Source organism: Varanus komodoensis, unplaced genomic scaffold (assembly GCF_004798865.1).
Source record: "Varanus komodoensis strain SLA01 unplaced genomic scaffold, ASM479886v1 scaffold150, whole genome shotgun sequence".
In the NCBI taxonomy this organism is placed as follows: Eukaryota; Metazoa; Chordata; class Lepidosauria; order Squamata; family Varanidae; genus Varanus; species Varanus komodoensis.
This window is the reverse complement of record NW_025335441.1, coordinates 247,880-263,982: the sequence shown is the minus strand read 5'-3', so window position 1 is coordinate 263,982 and position 16,103 is coordinate 247,880. Positions and strand designations below refer to the sequence as shown.

The 16,103-nt window shown below is 48.8% G+C and overlaps 1 protein-coding gene across 4 annotated transcripts; it reads right to left on the bottom strand.

Annotated features, from left to right (window-relative positions):
• Positions 1-762: 762 nt before the first annotated feature.
• Positions 763-15,094, bottom strand: LOC123021004 (zinc finger protein 397-like). 4 transcript variants are annotated; one of them, XM_044425367.1, is made up of 7 exons: positions 15,055-15,094; positions 13,787-13,849; positions 13,171-13,611; positions 12,349-12,478; positions 10,275-10,357; positions 7,385-7,532; positions 763-3,991 (listed from the first exon to the last, which is right to left on the bottom strand). In XM_044425367.1, exons 3-7 carry the CDS (start codon positions 13,582-13,584, stop codon positions 2,823-2,825), a joined length of 1,944 nt encoding a protein of 647 aa, XP_044281302.1. In that variant the 5' UTR covers positions 13,585-13,611; positions 13,787-13,849; positions 15,055-15,094; the 3' UTR covers positions 763-2,822. The 4 variants fall into 4 exon arrangements, with proteins under 4 accessions (XP_044281302.1, XP_044281304.1, XP_044281305.1 ...); XM_044425369.1 differs by lacking the exon at positions 15,055-15,094 and adding an exon at positions 14,972-15,037; XM_044425370.1 differs by lacking the exon at positions 15,055-15,094 and adding an exon at positions 14,242-14,281.
• Between the last annotated feature and the right edge of the window lie 1,009 nt (positions 15,095-16,103).

Sequence of the window (16,103 nt, the reverse complement as noted above, 5' to 3'; positions counted from 1 at the left end):
ATTTGGGGCTTTTTGTTCCCTTGTTTTTAAGGAGTAAAATTCACCCTGTTTGCGCTTTAAGTTGGCAGCAGCCGTAGTGGGAGGCCCTTGCAAATTTTTCCTCTCCACACTTCCTTGTTGAGAAACAAGGTGGTGGTGGTGGGGCGTCGCTTTTGGTGTTTCTTTAGCAAAATTTTTCAAACTATAGTCCGTCCCCTACCCAACAGTCTGAGGGACAGTGAACTGGCCCCGTTTAAAAAGTTTGAGGACCCCTGGCTCACATGTTAATAGACAATACAGAGAATGAACAGCACGTGGAGATACAGGGGAGGTGGGTCTAAGGAAGTCCACACACCTTAGGCTCCCTTGCATGATCACAGAGAATTTAGTGTCATACCTAACGACTCACAGGAGTCATTAGCATGTGTGAGAGAACAAGAAGATCCCAGTCAGGCCTTAGAACAAGAAGATTTTTACTTGGTGCCCATTGCACACCTCCTCCCCCGCCTGACTGAAATTTTTCTTCAGCCAGAGGAAGGCAACATTCCTCAGATAGGTAACGTGACTAGGCCACCAGTTGAACAGCCTGTTACTATAGAGAGTGCTCAACAGAGGAGGCGGCTACCCTGCTTGGGACAATTAGAGTCAAGGGAAAGCGAAAGGAGAAGAGAAAGGAGTTTATCTAGCCATTGAAGGGAGGAGGTGTTTGTGTGTGGGGGGGAAGTGCTCCGGCCTCACATTTAGTAGCATTCTGATGTATAGACAAAATACCAATGCACAAGCTTTTAATGAATCCCGTTTATTCTGATGTTAAAGGGACTGAAGGGAGAAACATATGCAGAGAAAACCTTTGCAGGACACTTAAGCAACAGAAACCCTCACTCTTAAGCATTTTGATGACTCTCCTGCCAGAATTGTCATGGTTCCAACTTTGTGTGGCAGGCTCTTGTTCCATGATTCACAGCCCTATGGCCCCTGGAGTGCTTCCGTGGGGTGTAGGATACCCGGACCAGAGGTCAGAGATAGCCCTTTGAGCTGGGCAGAATCCACCATCTGCCCCCTTCCCCCTTCCAAAAAGAACTTTGTAGAAGGGTAACAGGGTATTTGGGTGGACAAAGATGAGAGGTGACTTGGGAGGTCAGGCTAGAATTTTTCCTGGGACCTCCACAGCCTCTTTTAATGCCATTTAGAAATGCTGCCACTAGAGGCAAGAAACCCACTGAGAAGAAATGTGGAACAGAATAAAATTGCTTCCATCCCTCTTCCAGTCCTGCACAGGACACTCATTAGCCTCCAAGACTGGGAGTTGATGGGTCATCAGCAGGACTGCACTCAAAAAATCCTCATTTCAGGATGCTCCACAAATGGGACTGAGGAGAATGGGCATTTAATTGTAGTTGTAAATATAAGCCACAACATCTAATGAAAACCAGGGGGATCTCCTTGAGAATCTAGCCCTTTTCCTCCAGGACTTGTACCTGATGAAGGCCAGAGAAGGCCGAGAGCGTGCTCTGGGAGGCAGAAGGAAGAGCAGTGGCTAGGAGGGAAGACATCACTGGCTGCAGTGCTGCAAAGAAGCCGGGCCCCTAGGAAAAGCTGCAGGGGAAACTCCCACAAACCAGGAATCTTAGTTCTTTGGCTTCTTTCTGGCACGCTCCCGAGGTCCTGCAGAAATTGGAGCGGCGTCTTTCCCCTACTTTCTCCAGCATCTAAAGTATTTTTATGGTCAGGGCGCTGCCTACTAGTGTCACCAGCCACTTCTCATTGTGAAGTTTGGGTGGGTGGTTTGCTGCAGCCCGGGGATGCCACCACTGGCTCAGAAGCAATGCTGCTCACTTCGTTCCCATCAGGTCAAGCCAGAGCAGGTGCACCACCATTCCGAGAGATGCCTTTTCAGAGAGCATGTTTGCCTTTCAACAATGAACAGGCTGAGTGGACACTGGATGGATCAAGAGTCCTGATGGGAAGGCCCTTCTCAGAGTTCCTGATCAATCAGTTCAGGGGCTTTGGCCTCCCCATTCCTTCAGAGCCTCCAGAGCTCCCCAAGGGCTGAAAGATTTCTGAGAAGAAGCCTTCCCATCCATGAGGTCAGTGATAAAGACCTCCATGTTGTGTCACTTCTAGCTCATATACTTGCTTAAAACGCTTGCACTCCACCTTTCCAGAATGCAGCCAACAAAAAGCTATAGTGCAGCATAAGAAGAAAAGATCAATGCAAAAAGGACAAAAGAAAAAAATAAGTGCTTTAAAAGAAAGAGCTTACTTAATGAGCACAGAGAAAATGTTAAGAACAGCAGCTGTGATGAATACCTTGTCCAAGCAAAGGGATGTGGTATATTTGTCATGGAAAAACAAGAAATAATCCATTTGAAGGTCTCCCTGGATAGGAAGATCTGACCCCTTGGCAGGCAGACAAGTGAGAGGGGGCAAAGTCAGACCCTCTGAATAGGCGTTACACATTTTCTCTGGCTGTGTCCCCTCCCTTGCACCAGCCAGAGGTGGGTTTGGAAATGGTCTTTCCATGCAAGCAGCTGCATCTGAGAGACCCTGCCTCAAATACATCCGCTCATTCTGAACGGAATATCAGAAGGAAAATCTGCTTTGCAATATGAGGCTCTTGGCTCCCCAGACCTGACAATTCACTCCTTTGCTTAGAACCGCAAGGAGGATTCGGGGGAAGACCACACTAAGGCGTTCGCTTTGTTCAGCCCAGCAGAAATGTCGGAGAAAAGCAAGCAGCCTCTGGAGCTCTCCAGCCCTCTCCACTCTTCCCACATTCTAGGCATCCCTTTGGAGCAATGGTCTGTGCTGTGGGAATTCTCCAATGACCGATAGGGACACGATTAGCAATAAAGGTCCTCCTGCTTAATCTCCGAACTTAAACCCTGGTTTTCCTGTGTAAATTCCCCAATAGGCCTCAGCATTGACACACCGTCCGAAGCCATCTCAACGCTCCAAGCAATAATAGGTCTTTCTCCCCCAGGGTGAACCTTCTGGTGCCTGTTTAGATCGGCTTTTCTATAGAACCTCTTGTCACACTCCAAGCATTGGTAGGGTCTGTCTCCAGTGTGGATTTTTTGGTGTGTGGTCAGGTCTGTCTGCTGCCTAAAATTTTTTCCACACTCCAGGCAGTGATAGGGTTTCTCCCCCGTGTGAATGCTCTGATGGCAAGTAAGACTTTTTTTCTGGCTGAAGGTCTTTCCACACTCCAGGCATTTATATCGCTTCTCTCCCGTGTGAATTCTTTGGTGTGTCAGAAGGTTGGATTTGTCATAAAAGCTCTTTCCACAGCTGGAGCAGAAAAAGGGCCTTTCTCCAGTGTGGATTCTTTGATGGGAAGTATAGCTTGTGATCTGGCTGAAGCTCTTCCCGCATTCAGAGCATGTATATGGTTTCTCCCCCGTGTGGATTCTCCTGTGCCTAACAAGGTGTGGTTTGTCATAAAAGCTCTTTCCACAGTCTGAGCAGGCAAAGGGCTTCTCTCCTGTGTGGATTCTCTGATGGGATGTGAGCCCGAAGCTCTGGTGGAAGCCCTTTCCACATATTGAGCAGCGGTATGGTTTCTCCCCTGTGTGGATTCTCTGGTGTATAACAAGGCTTGATTTGTCATAAAATCCCTTTCCACATTCGGCACATTTATACGGTCTCTCTCCTGTGTGGATTCTCTGATGTGATGAGAGGCTTGCCAACTGCCTGAAGTTCTTTCCGCACTCCAGGCATTTATAGGGTTTCTCTCCTGTGTGGATCCTCCAATGGACGTTCAGGTCTGATTTGCGATTGAAGCTTTTCCCACAGGCTGGACAGTCATTCCTTCTTGTCCCTTTCTGTTTTTCCTGAGAAACTGGAAGTTTTTGGAAATTACCCCGCTGAGAAAATGCATTCCCCAGCTGCTCTGTTTGTTCCCCTTCCTCCTGTTTTAGTCCTTCTTGATTTTGGAAGTTCTCTTCCATTTCTTGCTGCTTGTTTCCTTCTGAATGTGGCTCATTGTCCTTTTCAGTCTTCCATCTGTGACCTGCAGAAATAAGGAGGTAAACTTGTTAAGAAAAGATAGGGACTGAGGGTTCAATGCTGCAGAGAAGCTTTACATGTCCAGTCAGGCTGCCACAGTACTTCCAAAGAGAGGCTACAAACATTCAACAAAATCACATGGTCTAGATCAGTAGTTTTCAACCTTTTTACAGCTGGGGACTGGCAAAAATAGGAAAATTATTTCAGGGAACCACTGGAGTGGAAATAAAAAGCATTATATACATAATATAGTATTTTGTGTATTAGTTTTTAAATACCAAAAAAATTGAAAATGATCTAAAACAACCAGAAACTGAGCAGTAAAAATACTGGAAGGTGGTTGAGCCCACATTGGTGAGGGTGCTCAAGGAAAGGCTGGAAATGCACATGGTAAGCATGGCATGGCATTAGCGGAGCCGGCTGGAGCTGGGGTCAGACTAGATGGCCCGGGAGACCCCTTCTGACTGGTTCTGTTTCTATGTTTCCAATAAAAGAAGAAAATATGAAATTAAATGTAATTGAACACAACTGAAATTTTTAGGGAGCAATATGTAATTCAAATAGGGCTACTGCAAAATCTGCCGTTGCTTCTTTTCAAGAATACTTGGTCAAAAATTTACAAGAGCAAACGACAAAATCAATATAAATGCAATACTCAGAGCAAATACAAATTCAAATACAATATTAACAGCAGATCAATACACAATCAGACAAAGTTGCTTGATACGATAATACTCATAATGTTAAATAATGAAATCCAGGGATCCTCACCCACTCAAACTTCCATGCACACCAGCAAAGACTTGCTGAGAAAACACACTCAGCACAACCTCACCTCTGCATTTCCCTTCCCAGCAGAAAATACAGCAGAGAAAGGAAAAGGCTGGGTCTTTGGGGCATGCTCAGAGGGCAGACCAGTGTGGCATGGGTCCCAGCTGGCTTCCATTGAGTTGCCTCTCTCCCTGCGCCCCCAGTCTCCTTGCCTGAGGAAGAGGTGGGGAATTGGCAGTGAGAGCACAGCTAACCCTGCGTAGGTCTGTGTAACCTGACCATGGCTCATCCACAGGCCGGTAGGAAATGCCGGCAGACCAGTGCCAGTTCGTGGACTGGCGGTTGAAAATCACTGGCCTAGATAAACTTGGACTGTACACACTTGGTGAATCTCCTGCAAGATCCACAAATTAAAATCACCAAGCCTTGATCCCGGCATGTTAGCTTTGCCCTAGCCCATGTCTCTCTCCCCACATGCCCAAGGGATTGTTTAACCATCTGAAATCCCATACGCAATCTGGACGGTACAGGCTGGGGAAGAGCTGCCCCCTGCGATGCTGCTGAATGGAGTAGCCCCTTCCACAAAGAGGCGAGTTCCTCCAGGAGCCGAAGGCAGAGTGTGGCCAGTGATGTGCCAGAACCGAACATCCAAAAAGCCTCTGGTGTCTCTACCAACCTTTCTGGACCCATTTGGGAGCCTGGTTAACAGCTGTGGGGACCATCTCAAAGTGGCTCCCGTGGAAGATGCTGCTAGTCACGTAAAGGCTGCTGTCGGACCTTGGCTAGCCAGGAAGCTGGAAGGCAGCGGGGAATGGAATCACAGAAATAGAGAAACTGAGCAAGTCAGAAGGGGTCTCCTGGGCCATCTAGTCTGACCCCCAACTCCAGCCGGCTCTGCTCATGACACACTGGACAGCCCTATCTGTTTCCATCCCCTTACCTCTCCCCTTGTGCTTGCTCTCTCTTCCCACTCCCAGATTCTGCTTTCTGTGCTTCTCTCCCACTCTGACCTCCATCCTTCTCGCCCTGCTTCTGAGCCTCCAGCCTTGCCCTTTCTCTCCCACTCATCCCCTTATGGTGTTACTTCTCCCCACTCAAGAATCAAACCCTTTGCCCTTGTTTTCTTCTCTTCCTGCCCTCAGAGCAGCTGATTGGTACTAGATACAGGAATGGGAATCCTAATTTTCAGATTCAGGTGAAAATCTTTTCGGCACCAGGTGAAAACCTTTTTCTTCAAACGTCATTTTAAAAATCAGTAATTTTAGACATTAACAGTAGCTTTTTTAAAAATGTGATTGTATTTTTACTGATTATATTTTATTCTATCTATTGTACTACTTTATTGATTGTTTTCATCGCTTGTGGGTTTTAAAGTTTTAAGCTGGCTTGAGACATTGTCGTAAAGGACGGCATATAAATACTTTAAATAAATAAATGATCCTACTTCATTTTTCCTCCGTTTTAACTGCTGACTTTCTAGTTTTATATTGACATTTAAATTGTTTGGTACATGAAGAATCCCCTTCATGGAGCACTGCCTTGTTGTGGCAAAGGAGCTTGTGTAGCTCAATGAAGCTATGAGCTATGCTGTGCAGGGCCTCCCAAGATGGACAGGTCATAGCAGAGAGCTCTGACAAAACGTGATCCATTGAAGAAGGAAATGGCAACCCACTCCAGTATCCTTGCCGTGAAAACCCCACAGACAGTATGAAAAGGCAAGAAGATATGACACCAGAAGATGAACCCCTCAGATTGGAAGGTGTCCAATGTGCTACTGGGGAAGAGCAGAGGGCTAGTACTAGTAGCACCAGAAAGAATGAAGCAACCAGGTCAAAGCCAGAAGGACATTCACTTGTGGATTTATCTGGTGGTGAAAGGAAAGTCCGATTCTGTAAAGATCTGTACTCCATAGGAACCTGGAATGTAAGATCTAGGAATCAAGGCAAGCTGGACATGGTCAAACATTGAATTGTGGTGCTGGAGAAGACTCCTGCGTGTCCCTTGGACTGCAAGGAGATCAAACTGGTCAGTCCTACAGGAGATCAACCCTGACTGCTCTTTAGAAGCCCAGATCCTGAAGATGAAGCTCAAATACTTTGGCCACCTAATGAGAAGGAAGGACTCACTGGAGAAGAGCCTAATGCTGGGGACAATTGATGGCAAAAGAAGAAGGGCCATTCAACAGCTGCTGTGGGGCTTGCTAGTCAGGGAAGAGAGAGGAGGAGTGAGGAAGGGGGCTGGGGAAGAAGAAATAACAGGGCAAAGGAGGAGGAGCGAAGTGAGAAGCAAAGAGGCAGGATTAACAGTGAGTTAAAGCGGTGTGGGGAAGCAACAGCAAGGGTCAAGGTCATGAGAAACAGCACCAAAGAGGGCAGAGAAAGGGCACCGAGAGGTATATTTACAAAAACATTGAGATTTTAAAAATACAGGACTTTGTTAAGCTGTGCAGGTGCCATCTAGGGGAACGCTTTCAGAGTGGGTGGGTGCCACACTTGGGATCCCTGAAGTCGGTGCTGAGCTTCATTAGCCACCCCCTGGTCATGGCATGAGCTCCCACAGCAAAGTGGTAGAGCCCTCCGTTGCAGAAAGATTAGGAGTCTCCAAATATTGGGACTTGGCTCCTTACCCGGAGAGTCCAGGTTCCTACTGTTGTCTCCCACGATGTCCATGGGACGAGGCTTCTGGGCTGGATCCAGCATAGCTCCCCTTTCCACCTCCTCCTCTTCCTCTTTGAAATGCAAAAGTCCCGGTGCAAAGAAAGGAGAGGTTGCTTCCTTCAGGGATTGCAGGAGACAAATTTGAGGCTCAAGGAATGATACTGGAGGCAGCATAAAACCATCAGGACTAGCATTCGTTGATGGCATCCCCCTCCAAGAACCAGCCCAACCCGCCTCTGAAGCCATCTAAATTGGGCTAAGCCCAGCTCTTTCTGCTCCCTCACAACAACCCTGTGAGGTAGGCTAGGCTGAGAGTCACCCAGTGGGCTTTCAGGGCTGAGTGGGGACCGGAACTCATGTCCTGGTCAATGCTGGCTCTGCTGTGGGCAGCTTCCCTGGACTGGCTGCATTTGTCCTGGTCAAGAACCTGCACATTATTAAGATAACCTGACCATGAGAGGCAGTGTGATATAGTGATGAGAGCACTGGACTTTGAACGCGTGATATTCAGGTTCTAGTCCTCACTCAGCCTTGAAGCTGAGTGAATCCAGGTCAGTCACTCACTCTCAGCACAACCTACCTCACAGGGTTGTTGTTGAAGTTTTGGGGTGTGCCTTGGGTTTCTCACAAGGTAGAGAATGTGGGAAAGAAATGCAACATAGCACTAAAAAGAAGGGGAAGGAGGGAATTGTTTCCCTAAAGCCTAATTCCCTTAAGGAAGGCTTGTTGTGCATCCCACAAACTCCAAAATGTGTGCACACACTTCTCTCCTGCCACATGTTCTTTTCCTAATAATTTTGCATGAGTAAGCAGGGCTTCCTAATATTTTATTTTATTTTTTATTATTTTTCGATTCATATCCTGCCTTTTTCCTACAAAGGGCTCAAGACAGCTTATATCGTTCTCCTCCTCCACCTTATCCCCACAACAACAACCCTGTGAGGTACGTTGGGCTGAGAGTCTGTGACTGGCCCAAAGCCACCCAGTTGGCTCCATGGCTGAGCGGGGACTAGAACCCAGATTGTCTGAGTCCCAGTCCCATGTTCTTAACCACTACACCACACAGGCTCTATAATATCATAGAATAGCCTCCTTACCTTAAAGATGGTGGAAACATTGATGCAGTCATTATTATGAGAAATAAAGTAGAAAAGAGTCACATCCATGTTATTATGACTGCTTAGCTCAAATAAGACTGTTTAGCTTAGAAGAAGGGTGAGTTGGGGGAGACATGATCGAGGGGTTTAAAATTATGCACAGTGTGGAGAAAGCAGATAAGAAGACATTTTCCTCCCTTTCCCAAAATCCTAGGCTCCAGAGGCATCCCGTAAAGCTGATGAGTGAGGAATCCTGGACAGGGAAAAGGAAATACTTCAACTTTATATGGTGAATGGGCAAATTCAGGGAGGAGGAGAAGGTAAGCAGTGGCTACTGGCCTTGCTGGCTAAGTGCTACTTCCTTTACCAGAGGTGGTATGCCTGTGTACCCCAGTTGCTGAGGAGCTTGGGCAGGAGGAGGTCTTGCACCCATCCTGCTTGGAGAATCCTGAGGACAGCAGTTTGCCACCACATGAATGGGGTACTGGATTGGATGGACCATTGCTCTGATCCAGCATGGCTTTTCTTGTGCTTTTATGTTTTTTTAAATTTGCCTTAGAACAGCCTTCCCAAAGTTGTTGTTCACAAGATGTTTTGGGACTCCTTTTAATCATAGAATAGTAGAGTTGGAAGGGGTCAAGAAGGCCATAGAGTCTTCTGGCCAGGGCGACTTCTTTTATACTGTTATTTATTTTATATTGTTATTTTATATTTTATATTGTTACTATTGTAATTTTTATTATGTTGTAAGCCGCCCTGAGGCTTCGGCGAATGGGGCAGCATATAAATGTTCTAATAAATAAATAAATAATAAACCCCCTGCTGTTGCAGGACACTAATTTGTACCATCCCACTCAGGTGGCTGTCCAGTTTCTTTCTGAATGTCTCCAGTGTGGGAGAGCCCACCACCTCTCCAGGCAGCTGGTTCCACTGTTGTATTCCTCTGACAGTGAGGAAGCTTTTCCTGAATCTGGGTTATCGCAACTTGATTTGATTATTCCATGTCCCACACTCTGTTATCAATGAGAAGAGATCCTGACCTTCCTCTTTGTGACAGCTTTTGAGACTTCCAGAGGGATCTCATGTGCCCCCTCAGTCTTCTATTCTCAAGGCTGAACATGCCCAGTCCTCACAATCTCTCCTCACAGGGCAGTGTTTCCAAACCCTGTCCTCATCTGGACCCTTTCTGATTTTTCTGCATTTCCCCAGCCCAAGTCTGACCCAGGTTCAGGCTTCGCTTTGGGGCCTGGCACAGGCATGCTGGCATGCTCTGATTCTAAAGATGGTGTCTGAAGCATCTCACCACCATCAGATAGACAACAATACAAATACACATTTCAAAAAACACAATCTGAAATAAGTGTGCCACAGGGTCGACACAGAAGAAACATGCTCAATGAATCCACCCAGCATTTCAGAAAATGGTACAAACTGACTTAATGTAACACTTTTGAAGCGAAACAGGAAAGAGCGGGAGGCCCAAGACAGAAATAAGAATATGCTACGCCCAGAGCCAGCCAGATCTCCATTCCGCAAACTCAGCTTGTGGTTTTCTATAATTAGCAGCTGAGCCTCTCACTTTCGGCAGCCTCCTTTCCTCGCACCTCCCTTCTGGGTCTCGTCTCTCAGAACTTCCTGCGACTCTCTCTGGAGCAGGTGAAGACTGGATCTGTTTGGCCTGCCCCTTTCCTCACAGCATCCCTTCCTCTGTGCAAAGGTATCCAACATTTTCTGGTGTTATCCAAAGTGATCCTTCACCCACCTGAGCTGCCCGGTCTGTAACAGCTTCTGCTCCACCATCCAGAGGCATCGATTCAGAAAACATCAGTGATGCCAGCCCATCGCCTGTGAGGGAAAGGAAGGGGGCCAAAACAGTTTTGGTTGGGAAAATGTCCCTATCAGATTACGCAGTGGTTAAGAGTAGGGCTCTCAGTTCCAGCAAGCATGCTCTGACCTAGAGATCAGAGGTAGCAAAGGAACCTTGGCCGACGTTTAGGCGCTGGTGAGTCAACGTTGTGGGGGCACGCGGATGCTGCCTGAGGGAAAAGGTCTTTGCTGTGCCCAGCAAGTCAGCAAGATCCTGAGCAAGAAAATGGGCCCATATCGCCGGTTTGGGCTGGGGGGCTGACATTATACAGTGGTATCTTGGCTCACGAACGCCTCAGTTCACGACCAAATCAGGTTGTGAACAGAAATTTCAGAAAAAAATGTCCTCAGGTTGCAAGCTCCGCATCGTGGCCATCTCCCCACACCCCCGAGCAAGATCATGGCCATCTCCCCCCGAGCATGACCGTGATCGTGGCCATCTCCCCCCTCCGAGCATGATCTCAGCCATCTCCCCTGCCACACACACACACAGACACACACAACTGCGATCATGCAGGGAAGACAGGCACAATCGCGATCGTCACCCGATGTGGAGTTCACAACCTAAGGCAATTTTCCCCTGAAATTTCTTTTCGTGACCTGATTTGGTTGTGAACTGAGGTGTTCGTGACCCGGGGTACCACTGTAATAGCTTTAAATAAATAAAGGGTGAAACAACTCACAAATAGCATAAGACTGGCTATAGGGTTGTCCTTCCCTCGAACAGATCATGCTGCTTTGGTTTGGATGATAAAGAAAATCATTAGGAAAATGATAATTAGGAAAATGGAGGCCAGCTAAATGAAATAAAATGCGAGACCCAGACTGAGGCAATCCAGATTCAAATCCCCATTCTGCCATGGAGCTCACTGGGTGCCTATGGCCAGTCACACTCTCAGTCTGACCTACCTCACAGGGTTGTTGTTGTGAGTTTAAGACTGAGAGGTGGAAGAGAATTATGGGAACTGCCTCACATACCTTAAAAGAAAAAGAGGCAGGGGACAGATATGATAAATAAATAAGCAAGTCATGGTGGTTTGTTTAATCATACCAGTCCAGTGTTTAACATGCTCATTTTACTAGTAAGTAGCAAACAAAGTGACAGATTTTATTTTTCCTGGGCTCCAAGATCACTGCAGACGGTCACTGCAGCCAAGAAATTAAAAGATGTTTGCTTCTTGGAAGGAAAGCTATGGCAAATCTAGACAGCATACTAAAAAGCAGAGAAATCACCCTGCCAGCAAAAGTGCGTATAGTAAAGGCTATGGTTTTCCCAGTTGCAATGTGTGGCTGTGAAAGTTGGACCATAAGGAGGGCTGAGCGCAAAAGGATTGAGGCCTTTGAATTGTGGTGCTGGAGGAGACTCCTGCGAGTCCCTTGGACCGCAAGGCGATCAAACCGGTCAGTCCTAGAGGAGAGCAACCCTGACTGCTCTTTAGAAAGCCAGATCCTGAAGATGAAACTCAAATACTTTGGCCACCTAATGAGAAGGAAGGACTCCCTGGAGAAGAGCCGAATGCTGGGAACAATAGATGGCAGAAGAAGGGGACGGCAGAGAAGGAGGTGGCTGGATGGAGTCACTGAAGCAGTTGGCGTGAGCTTGAGTGGACTCCGGGGGATGGTGGAGAACAGGAAGGCCTGGTGGAATGTTGTCCATGGGGTCACGGTGGGTCTGGCATGACATTGTGACTAGCAACAAAGCAAGCAAAGCTTCCAGGAAGTCCCCCATGCTCACTTTTATCTCCATGCACAAATATAATACCTGCAAGTTTGAAATTGCTAACTGCTTGATTCTATTGATTTTTTAAAAAATCCATGGAAAAAAAACCTGCTAAAAAGGGTCCACCCTGCATAGAGGTTCTACCATCTGTGATGAAGAAGAGGAAGGGGGAGAGAGAGAAAGAGAGGGGGCATTTCTCCTAGAATCTGCGCACTGCTCCAAAACGTGGGCAGAAGGCATCTTCCCTTACCTGGGGTGGTGCTCCAGGTTTGATCCCCCTGTTGTGTGAGCTCAGCAAAGAACAGGTTGTGAATGGCATTGGACCGACCCTTCTTCCTCCCAGTGGAATCTGCGCCTGCTTTCGTCAGTGGTTCCAGTGCCTGATACAGCAGACAGGGACCAAGGGAGAGTCGTTAGAGGCTTGGAGCAGGAAGAGGTAATGATTCCTCTCTTCTCCAGTTCAGCCATCCCCACAGTCATGGCTGCAGCTGGAGTGAAGCTTCCCACACCTCCTGGATTAATGGTCTAGAAAAGCCAATGAGTGCCAAATTTCGGAGCTGACCCACGGAATGTTCTGCTTAAAGAGAGCTAGAGCTTTGGAAACTCTTTAGGCAGGTCATTCCATGAGCAGGAAGAGATAATCCTACTATAAATACTGCAATGCTAGATCAGACCAATGGCTCATCCGGTCCAGCACTCCCTTCACACAGTGGCAAAGCAGCTGTCCACAGGATCCCGTGGGCAGGAAGGGTGCACGACCTGTGTCTGCCCAAGCTCCTCAGCAACTGGTGTGTGCAGGCATGCAGCCTCTGGAGGAGGAGGGAGCACACGGCCAGCAAGGTTAGCAGCCATGGATAGCCTCCCCCACTACCATGAATTTCTCCAATCCCCTTCTAAAGCCATCTGAAATAGTGGCCATCACCACCTCCCACTGCTGAATTCCATAGCATTATTATATAGTGCGTGAAGAAGTATTTCCTTTCATTTGCCCTAAACTTCCCACCAATCAGCTTCAACGTCACAGCACACATTCCCCAACCCTTGGAACTACCAAGGCAAAATTCTTTCATACCTGCAGCTCTACCTGCTTCTTGTCCTCTGCCTGGCTCAGGAGGAACCCTTCTGCCAGGGCCACTGCCTGGGAACTGGTCTCCGGCCCGCATTCCCTGACCCAGCTCTCCATCTCCAGAGGTAGGATGGCCAGGAACTGCTCCAGGATCACCAGGTCCAGCATCTGGGTCTTTGTGTGTTTTTCCGGCTTCAACCACTGATGGCAAAGGCTGTGGAGCCGGCTGCAAACTTCTCGGGGCCCATCAGCCTCCTGGTAGTGGAACTCTCTGAAGTGCCGGCGCTGGACGTCCAAATGGACCTCCTCTGCTTCTAGGGTCTTTTGCCCAGTCCTTTCCCAAAATTCCTCACTGCTCCCCACCAGGATGGCCTGAGGACCTCTTGCTCTCGTCTCTCTTGCTGGGCTTTGAACATCCATTTTCCCCTCAGGGCTCAAAGGCAGATCCTAGAAGAGACAAGGATCCTGTAGCTCTGAAGTTGCTTTCATTCATGGACTGTGTGAAGAGGGCCCTGATTCATTATAAGAGGCTAAAGAATCTCTCTTGCCTACAAGTTTGTTCAGGCCTCCACTGTACATGCACTTGCCTGAAATTAAGTCCCGTTAAACTAAAGAGGCTTACTTTCACAAAAATAGACTTTACAAGCCAAACAGGATTCTTCCAGATATCAGTCAGACATTCCCCCTGTGGAGGAAAGATACAAAAAGAATCTGTGAGCATCAGAAATGAGAATGTGGACTGAAAAACATTGCTTCATGCTCCTGCCCCCATTATCAAGTCCTGCAAAACTCTATAAACATTCAGAGGGACCTATGAAGAAGCATCTATCAAAGCCTTTCTTCAGATTATGGCAAGGAGGAACACTATAATTTGCTATTATCAAGAACTGTGATGAAAACCCATCAGATTTGTTAGAGATGCTCATCAACCAGTCTCATATTTGACACAGCTGTCTTTTTCATTAGAAAATGGAACAGAAAGAATCCTCACCCAGCACCAACACCTTTCCAAAAATCATTCTGGAAGAACAACCCTGGATGCCTCAAGAGTTCACAGATTGCATTGCGAGCACTTACTGAGTCTGTATTTGAGAGTGACACAAAGATAAAGATGCCAGTGTCTTTTTCATCTGTGTGTCTTGACAGTCAGTTGCCTCCCCGGGGAGCACAGGTCTCTCCTTTGGAAAGCTGTGGGAGGCCATGGGTCCTTCCAGGTCCTTCCCTGCCACCACCTTGCTTCAACTTGTGATCCTTTCCTGGGACCACTCCAGGCCTCTGCCATGTCGCTACCAGTCACCAGGGGGAGCAGCTTTCCAAAGGGCAGACCACCACCCAATAATCTGGATTGTGGTTAGCTACACCAACTGCTGCCCACCCCCTCCATGTGCTGGACACCAACTCCCATCGTGCCCAGCCAGCCATCTAATATTTTAGAAAAGACCAGTTTCTGTCCGTGTGCTGTGGATGCCGGGTATTGCTCTCCACACATTGCTGGGGGACATCATGTCGACTTTCCAAGCTGGGGATCATGGGGTGTGTCATCCAAACATTTCTGGAGGGGGTCAGCCAGACCATACTGCTGGGATTGATGAGGCTTCCTGCCTAACCCATCCGTGGCATATAAAGGACCTAATGGTCTGGGTGCCTGGGAATGATGGGACCTCCCACCCAAACAAACTTGGGAGAGCATCCGGGTAGTCACATAGACTGGGGAGGATGGAATTGGCCATCCACACAAAACTGGAAAGTATCGTGGTGGCTGGGAATGATGAGACGAGCCAGCCAAACCAATCTGAGGCATATGAACCTTGGAGGATGGGGATGATGGGACGTGCCATCCCACCCCTCTCGAGGGCGCCGGGCTGAGGAACGCGACGAACGAGACCCTACCTGGCGCCCGAGTGCTCCTTCCGGGTGGCCGAGCAACGGAAGTGACGCCACTGCCCACGCCCGCCGCTCCTTCCCGCCCGCCGCCGCGCCCCTCTAGGCCCGCCCTCGGTGGCATTAACCCCTCGAGAGCCAGTTTCGTTCTCTCAGTCCGCCCAGCGCGGAAGGCGAGCCCACACCGCAGGGAGGGCGGCAGTCGCCACGATCGGAGCGGTCGAGCAGCACCCCCTGCCTTGTCCCAAGACGCGGGCCTCGTTTGGGAGCCGTGCGCTGGGCACCAGCACTCCGCCGGATGGGCGCTGTAGTCCGAGCCCCCGCGGGGACGCCGAGGAAGGGCTGCGTCCCTGGGGCGAGGCTGATGGGCTCTGATGGCAGTGGCTGCTCGAGGCGGCTGCCTGGCCAGAGCGCCACTGCCGTGCAGCGGATAGACCCGGCGCGGATAGACCCGCCGCCCTCAGAGCTATCCCAGGCCGTGCTCCCACAGGGACTTCTTTGGGCCGGCCCGCTGCAGGATCGTGCGCAGATCTGCTCGAGCTCTCGTTGAGCTGCAGGAAGGGCCGAGAAGGGTTGCAGCGGCTCCCCCAGGACGGGGTGCAGCAGCTCCGGCAAGAAGGCTTGGCTCAGAGAAAAGGCGAGAAAGGGGTGGGGGGGAGGTTGCACTAGAGAGGTGTTTTAAGTATTGCTGGAGGGGGGGGGGACTTTTCTCCTTCTTCCATAATCCTCGAACCCGAGGGGGTCATCCCATGAAGCTGGCTGGTGGGCTAAAGAAGGTAGCCTGCTCTCGGGCAATCTGTGACCCAGGCTACTGCAATGCACTCTCCGGGGGCTGCCCTTGAAGACTGCTTGGAAGCCGCAGCTTGTGCAAAATGCACACGCTAGAGCTGACTGCTCTTTAGAAGGCCAGATCCTGAAGATGAAACTCAAATACTTTGGCCGCCTAATGAGAAGGAAGGACTCACTGGAGAGGAGCTTAATGCTAGGAACAGTAAATGGCCAGAAAAGAAGGGGACAACAGAGGATGAGGTGGCTGGATGGAGTCACTGGGGCAGTTG

Excerpts from the sequence above, each read along its gene's own strand:
- LOC123021004 (XM_044425367.1), bottom strand. The coding sequence starts at position 13,584 with ATGGATGTTCAAAGCCCAGCAAGAGAGACGAGAGCAAGAGGTCCTCAG. Across the intron at positions 12,479-13,170 it reads AGAAGCAGGTAGAGCTGCAG|GCACTGGAACCACTGACGAA; the intron begins GTATGAAAGAAT and ends CTGCTGTATCAG. Across the intron at positions 7,533-10,274 it reads TTACAGACCGGGCAGCTCAG|GAAGCAACCTCTCCTTTCTT; the intron begins GTGGGTGAAGGA and ends CAATCCCTGAAG.